The sequence below is a fragment of the Musa acuminata genome, chromosome BXJ3-10 (assembly GCF_036884655.1).
Source record: "Musa acuminata AAA Group cultivar baxijiao chromosome BXJ3-10, Cavendish_Baxijiao_AAA, whole genome shotgun sequence".
Taxonomy (NCBI): Eukaryota; Viridiplantae; Streptophyta; class Magnoliopsida; order Zingiberales; family Musaceae; genus Musa; species Musa acuminata.
The window spans coordinates 15,611,182-15,619,064 of NC_088358.1; the positions used below are offsets into that span (position 1 = coordinate 15,611,182).

General features: G+C 42.1%; 1 protein-coding gene across 1 annotated transcript; it reads right to left on the reverse strand.

Annotated features, from left to right (window-relative positions):
* Window positions 1-486: 486 nt before the first annotated feature.
* On the reverse strand, window positions 487-3,550 carry LOC135650574 (fatty acid desaturase DES3-like). Its single transcript, XM_065170048.1, has 8 exons — window positions 3,146-3,550; window positions 2,949-3,038; window positions 2,774-2,840; window positions 1,924-2,016; window positions 1,646-1,831; window positions 1,475-1,555; window positions 787-924; window positions 487-693 (listed from the first exon to the last, which is right to left on the reverse strand). Exons 1-8 carry the CDS (start codon window positions 3,433-3,435, stop codon window positions 502-504), a joined length of 1,137 nt encoding a protein of 378 aa, XP_065026120.1. The 5' UTR covers window positions 3,436-3,550; the 3' UTR covers window positions 487-501.
* Between the last annotated feature and the right edge of the window lie 4,333 nt (window positions 3,551-7,883).

Here is a 7,883-nt window from a genome sequence, read left to right on the forward strand (position 1 = left end):
TCAGTCCAATATCGACATTCTTGACAGAAGTTCAATCTTATAGGGATATGATAGCAGATAAGATTTTCCCAACTGCACGAGAAAATCTCACTAATCAATTAAAGAAAATATTTTCTTCTAGCATGTATAAATAGCTATTACATTCGTGCACTCTATCAACCTCAACTCACAAATAAGATAAGAAAGTCAAATCATTTGAAGACGACAAAATGGCTAAAACCATAGAGTGGAGGGGAAGTGAGACAATTTATCTTGCTCATAATCAACAAGAGAGCAGAGGGGAAGATGAGACAAAATTTATCTTGCTCATAATCAACAAGAATCAAACAGTCAATACAGTATTCTTGAGCAGCTGAATCCCCTCATAGGCAGGTTAACAATACAACCGTTGTCGCAGAATCTCTGAATCGCCCGAACCGACTACAGAGTGTCGTGTAAAGCATCCGAACACAAACAGTGCCCCCTATAATGATCGTGTCACTGTTAGCAGAGCGCCATTCTTCACTTGAACTTCTGCTGCCAGTCGCCGTACTGCTGAGGGTCGGTCTGGTAGTAGACAACTTCTCCCTCGTCGCTCACAAAGTGGTCGACTCTTAGGCTCCTAAGAAGAACGCCAAACAGGTGCAGTGGAAGCGGCCCAGATTTCTCCGGTTCTCGGTAATATTTCCCGAGCACAGGTTTCGCAGCCTTTGTCTGAAAGCAAATGACAGATGCCAAGTCAGTGCAGTACTGGTGATGCGAGGGAAGTGGAAAAGAATAAGAAGTCATAGGGGAATGTAAACTTACTGCTTCTACCAGATTGTAGTGTGGTATCTGGGGAAAGAGATGGTGAATGACATGAGTTCCAATATCATGGTGGATGTTGTTTATCCAGCCATAGTCCCTATCAATTGTCGTCAGTCCTCCTCGCAGATAGCTCCATTCCTACAAGATGGAAGAAGGTAATGTGGTTTAGCGACAAACAGGATGATTACCGGATGACCAACTACATGATTACAGTAGTAAAGGATTCAAAACCCTGCCAATTAGTTTCTAATTGTTGGTATCACCTAAATGTAAAACACGAGTACTTTTTTTTAGAGATTATACATACAAATTTGAAACATGTCATACATTTTTATTCTAGATTAGTCTTCAGCTTTGATGTTGAATTTTATAGCTACTAGACTACTTTGGCCAAGTTGAACCTTAATTAAGGTCTTTTCTGTCTGTAGCTGCTTTAATGAATGTTGCTCAGTACTTCAGTGGAAGATTCCACTTCATAATTTTAGATGCTGTAGATTGTATCCATATAACCCGTAGACTTATTTCTCGAAGGAAAATATAGCCTATAGAGTAGCTAGATGTGGGATGTTGACAAACATTTTGTGATCCTACTTGGACAAAACAGTAGTAATGCAATGGCTGATGTTAACTATATGTAATATATGGATTTAGAATCTTGTTATAAGATGAGGATGGGTGATCGTCTTACCTTGCCACGGTACCAGGGGAGCTTCTCATGGTAGCCATGGTGATGCAAGTAAGTAACCAAATCTAGCCACATTACAAAAACCTGATCCAGGGAATTGCAGGAATGTCAGATATGCTGTGCATAGAAGCATATTTTTACCAACCACAGACGATCTTTTGTGAACGCACTTACCAAGGAGGGCAAACCATAGAGTTTGAGCACTGGAATAGGGCCATACACCCAGGATAGACCAAGAAGCAATGTGACCATGGCTGACCAGCACAAGGTTGATACGATGATGTCGCCTTGCTCATTTGGATGAAACAAGCTGCTACTCGGCAGGAAATGAGAACCTTCTTTTCCAGGGCTTCTCCACAACTTTCGGATCATAGCCGAGAAGAAACCAAGTTAGATTTTGCTGAAAAAGATACGAGGAGTTTCTTTGCTCTTGGTGAATGTCACAGACTCACCAGATAGGCCGGGAATGCAAACAAGGGGTAAGGTAACGAAAACCGCATTTTTCGGCCGTTCGGTTTCATTCCCCTGTATGTCTTCTCAGGTAACTGCAACAAAGAAACAATTAAAGTTTATTCTTGGGGACAAAATCAACCAAGCTTAAAAGCTCAGATGGTTACACCAACTAGCTTTTGTAATTAATGTTTCTTGAAAGAAGTAAAAGGTTGTTCATCTAAGATGCGATGGGAATTCTCAAAAGAGAAAACGACTAAAAGTGTTCTCCCAAAAATTGTAAATTGAAGTAAATTCAACTGCCAAAACTCAAACGTTAAACTCAGGCAATGGAATCAAGAACAAGATAAAGAGTCTGTAGAAGTCACCGTCAGATCTCTCATTAGGTTCAACATTTCATATATGCTAAGAGAGTTTCAATTTGTGACTGAAATATCGTGTCAAGCCAACTATTATTAGTTGGCCACACAATGGGGCGGATTTCTTTTTCTTTCGGTTTCCAGATGCTCTTTTTTGTGCCCAATAAAAATGGGGGCATGCTTCCAGAAGAAAGGCCGGCACTACGTTTAACCCTAATTTCTTGTAAATTTAATTGGACAAATCAGTGTTCAACACCACTCATGAATCTTGAGATCCAAGCCATGGTGAAGATCATCCAGCTTCTGCACCAACCACAAAGAACTCGAGTCTGAAATTATACATCTAAATAACCAAAATAGCATCTAGATGTGTATGATATTATGAATGAGCAAAGTTCATCCAAGCTGTACAAGAACTAAAAAGAAGATAGTGCCATGAAGTTATACATTCACACTGTTCAAAACACAAGGCAACAGAATAATCAGGACTGACCGGGTGCCACGATTCATCCTTGTCCACATTCCCATGGTTCTGGTGATGAGTCCTGTGGCTAATCCTCCTGTTTTGGAAGCCAGCAAATTTCAAAAAGGAAAAAAAGAGATTATAATATATCCAAACTCCCACACCCGACTTAAAGAACTGGAAACTATATAGAAGCAAGAGTTACCATCCATGGTAAGGCACCAGAATGCTGGAGTGAAGAAAGTGCCCAACCACATTGTTCAGCCACACGCTGTTGGAGAAGCTTCCATGGCCACTGCCAGAGAAAAAGCCAACGTTAGTTCATCCATTCTGAACTCTTATCAAATCTGGTTTACCCTGCGACGACCAAGTGTCGATACACATAGACAGATGTGCAAATACCAGTCATGTCCCAGAACGAAGACAGCCCAGAACATGGTGCCCTGGGCTAGCCAGTAGATTGGCCAGATGATCCAACTGTCAAAATAGCCGGCGGCAGCCGCGAGCGCGGCGATGACGACGGCGTCACGAAGGACGTAGATCATGGAACGCCAGGGGTTCTTCACCCAGCAATGGCTGGGTATGGCCACCCGGATATCACCGATCCTGAATGGCGGCGGCCGTCCGGCCTCGAACTTCCCATCCTCGCCGTTCACGACCTCCCCGTCGTCTCTTTTCGTCATGGCCACCATCTTATTGCGGGCGGCCCAAGACCAGGGCCAGATACAGAGGAGGGAGATACAAGGGCGAGGAAAGGAGCACAAGAGCCTCGTTGGCCGGCTCGTTCTTGGTCAGGGCTGCGGGAGGATGAAGGGTGGTGTGCCGGCAGGTGCATTTATGGGCCACTCGCCACCGCCCCGTCCGCCCCTGAGATCCGAAGCGCGCGCTCTGACACTCCATCCGTGCCTCGCTCCTCCGTCGATCCGATTCACGTGGCGGCTACGTGACCAGTAACGTGTGGGGACTCCTCCCGTCCCCGCCGAGACAGGGTCCAGCCTTACCGCTTGACTCGGCGGGACCCAGCTCCGAACCGAGCGGCGCGCAACGCGGGAGGACGGTAACGGGAGATGGGCTGGACGCTGTCTCTCTCGATCGCCCTGATATATCTCGCCCCCGGTTGGAATCGGACCGAACCGGGCTGGGATGAAGGTAACGCAGTCGTAACATGATCGAGCCAATCAACATCCGCTACCCAATAGTCTAACCAATTCTGGTGATCAAATCGAGTGGGCCCACGCTGCTCTCCTGACACAGCGTGGGATCAAATCAGGAACCGATTCGTTTCTACCGCCCATGCCGTGGCCCCGGCATCAGACGGTGAGGGCCATCACCCCTACCTGTCAGAGAGGCCCAGGACTGGCTTCGGGCCTTCTCAGACGGTGGGGGCCATCTCTCATACATGTCAGCGAGGCCTCAGACTCGGATCTATTACGGTCCATGTCTCGATTAGCGATGAAGTACTTGTGAATTCAACCCTATCAAATTCTGTGACAGGTTTATGGGAATAAATTTTTAAGTTATCCATAAATGAAATTTCATCAGCTAATCAAGATGTGAAGTCAACCCTATCAATTCTGTGACAGGTTTATAGGAATAAATTTGAAGTTAGAAATTTCATCAGCTAATCAAGATGCCAACAATGGATCAAATAGAAATTAGAAAGGGTAAGCAGCGAAGGATTACATACTCTGGAATTTTTTTAGGTCCCTGTCCTTGGATGCCTCTAGTATTTCCTCGAGTTTACTGCTTGCAGAGAAATAGCATGAGAGGGGCCATGAAGAAACTAAAACTGATTAGATAAAACTAAAAGGAGGAATAATCAAGAGAAAGATAAAGATAAACATGTCAACACAAAATAAATAAATACAAAAGATACAATTAAGAATCTTTAATCACCGTCTTCTTTGTTTGTGACATCTAAGAATAATGTAAAACTCATTGTTGATCAATTTTTTTAATCTAGATTAATATATGATTAGGTAAGATATATTATGGATATGATTTAGATTCAGATTATAATTATCAATTAATAAAAAAAATTTAATTATGGTAGAATTCTTTAGGAGATGATCTTCGTGGGAGAAACTCTTCTAATTATTAATCTTAGACCCTCTGCACTCACCTATAAAAGGATTTGACCTTCTAAAAACTCAAGGCGGATAATTAGATACGTAGATACGGAGATAAGTGTTGAATTTTGGATTTTGATGATGAAATCAATTGATGAAGGTATGATCTAATCAGTATTTGAGTGATGCAAGACTAACTTCGATCATGGAAAGATAAATTGATTGAAGTAGAAGAATCAGATGTTTGGTCGGAGAGCATCATGTCGAATATTAGACATCAATCAGGAGGACTGGTCGACATACCGGTAGAAGGACTTTGTGCCATGAGTTTGGGCATCAGGCTAGAAGGATCAGACATAACGCCAAGGAGATCAGATTTGCGGGAGGTTAACATGCTGATGATCAAGCAATACATCGAAGGAGAGGACAATGCACCAAAGGTTCAAACAAAGCGTCGGATGAACCAATGACATGTCGGACCGTTGGAAAATCTTGGGGGCGACATCACATACGTAGCGGAAGAACAGAAAACAAAATCCATAATTCCCAAAGATATGTTCGTCGTTGTGCGAAGATTTGTGCGCAAAAATCTACGAAATAGAAAAACCACGTATGAGATAGATTGTGTTACCTAGGGAGATTGTATATCCCTAAATCCCTGTAGATCTCTTGGAGAGGGTGAAGGAGGTCAAGCGCCCTCCTCTCTAGTGGTGATCCACATAGCAGGGCTGCGATGACACTCGCCAAAACTCCAAGCCTGCTCTCAAGTAAAGAGGGGGAGGAGAATAGGAGAGGCAAGCAAAAGACTCCAGCCTATGAACCACTGATTCACTCCTATTTATAGAGGCCTTCTGTCAACTTAACCCTAAATGATCCTACCCTATTGGGTATTGGATCTCCATCCAACTACTCAAACCTCTTATATTAGTGGATCTCTATCCAATAATCTCTCATGGGTGCTTATTGGATATCCAATAAGATAAGGGCTCCGATAGATATCTCATATCTGAACCTTTACTCATCGCAATGCCTACCATATGTGTATGACCTTCTAGGTCCAATATCGAGCTAGCTATGAGTCATATCTATCAGAACTCCTTCTGGCTCAGTGAATTATTATCTCCATAATAATTCACTCGACTCATCGACTGCGGACGTACTAGGCCACTACACCGTAGTCCCCAAACGATACAGGAGAATCCAATCCATTAGACTTGTCTATCCTCAGTTACCATATACCTATATTCCCTCATCCATCTAATATTCCAGAGACCATATACCGGGCGTGGTGCTGTTAAACCCATACGGTTTCTACTCGAATCTCGTTCTAACCGGATTCTCCCAAAGAACTCTTTCTCTCTCAATCTGAATGACCCTGGCTATGGATTTGTTTGAGCAAGAATACATGAGACATTCCTCTTATGACACCGAGAGTGGATGATCTAGTAAGACCCTAAAGTCTTATCGTAAAAGAAATGAAAAAAATGATAAGGCTCTAATACCAAATGATAAGACCCTAAAGTCTTATCGTCACTTTGATACTAATTGATAAGACCCTACGGTCTTATCGTGGAAGAAAGGAGAGAAAAAGGAATGATAATGATCACTTCGAGAGGATCGGCCTCCTTGATCGCTTCGAGGGGATCGACCCTCCTTGATCACTTCGAGGGGATCGACCCTCCTTGATCACTTCAAGGGGATTGGTCTCCTAGGGTTTGTCCACAGAGTGGAATAACATTTCATTGATTGATTGATTGATTTATAAAAGAAAGGATTACATCACTATTTATAGAGTTCCACCTATAGTCCACTAGGAATTGGACTCTTAATAATAAATAAATATTAAATAAACCTCTACTTGACTCTAACTGAACTAAATAGACTTAATAAACATTATTCAAAAGCTCAGAAAAAGGGTCCTAACAGTTCCTCCCTCTTCAAATCAGCCCTGTCCTCAAAGCTGAGCAGCATCAATCTCGAGGAGCTTCTCTTTTAGCACTTTAGTCATAGATTATTTGCAGCGCATCACAACCCGTTGATCAAGTAAGTATGGTCTCCACTTTTTGATAGTGTAATCAACAGGTCGATCTTTCAGTGTAGTAATCGTTACAAGAAACTTCTAGCCCTGTATAATCAATTTTATCTTTGAACCTTTGCTATCACAAGTGAAAATCCATCCATCAATGATCTTTACTTCGAATCTATCATAGTCTTCAATGTGGTGGGCCAATCGGTCAATAGTCTCACTGTCCACAAAATTATTAGTGTTACTTGTATCAATCAAAACTATAATAGGCTGATGCTCTAGAGGTCCGCCAACTTCCATAATTTACAGGTTAGAGTAGTCGGCTAATGTATGCATTATATGTATGGTAGGTTTAACATCTTCATTAGAATTTATACCTTTATGATCGGAGTCCACATTCTTAGCTTTCGGCTCCTCTCCAATTGATTCAATCATTAAAAGTTGCCCTTGTTTATATCGGTGCTCCATACTCTATTTTTCATCATAGTACAAACCCCTTGCTAATCTTTTCTTGCTAATTTTTTTCTCATGTAGATGTGCAAATGAGATTGTAGCTATCATAATGCGAGGTTGATGAGCCTTAACTTCACACCGGATCTCTGGAATAAGCCCTTCAATAAATATATCCAGAAGTTGTAAGCCCGACCAATCTCTAGCTTGATTTGATAATCTTTCAAACCTACTATGATATTCTAACACTGTAGAAGTCTGACGAATTTTGGCGAGCTAGCAATTAACAATCTTATATTCGGATGGGCCAAAGTGAACAAGAAGCCCTCTTTTGAACTACTCCCATAAAGGAACTCCATGGAAAATTTTATATCAATCGTACCACCAGATTACATCTCTATCAAGCTAGATTGAGGCCACTTCTACCATAGATTCTTCTGAGGTTCTATGAAAACGAAAAAAAATTTTCGCCTTAGAGATCCAATCCATCTTTTTATCTCGGAAATTCTACCTTCATGTATGAGTAGTTTGTGTCATAATCTTGGGGCCCTTTTTTTGTATTTTTAGATCTATGCAACGTAGAACTTGAGCCCCT

What these genes read in the sequence shown, in the direction of transcription:
- LOC135650574 (XM_065170048.1), bottom strand. Translation starts at nt 3,435, where the DNA reads ATGGTGGCCATGACGAAAAGAGACGACGGGGAGGTCGTGAACGGCGAG. An exon ending in TTGCATTCCCGGCCTATCTG is followed by an intron (nt 1,832 to 1,923) that starts GTGAGTCTGTGA and finishes ATGATCCGAAAG; the next exon opens with TTGTGGAGAAGCCCTGGAAA. An exon ending in TCTATGGTTTGCCCTCCTTG is followed by an intron (nt 1,556 to 1,645) that starts GTAAGTGCGTTC and finishes TCCCTGGATCAG; the next exon opens with GTTTTTGTAATGTGGCTAGA.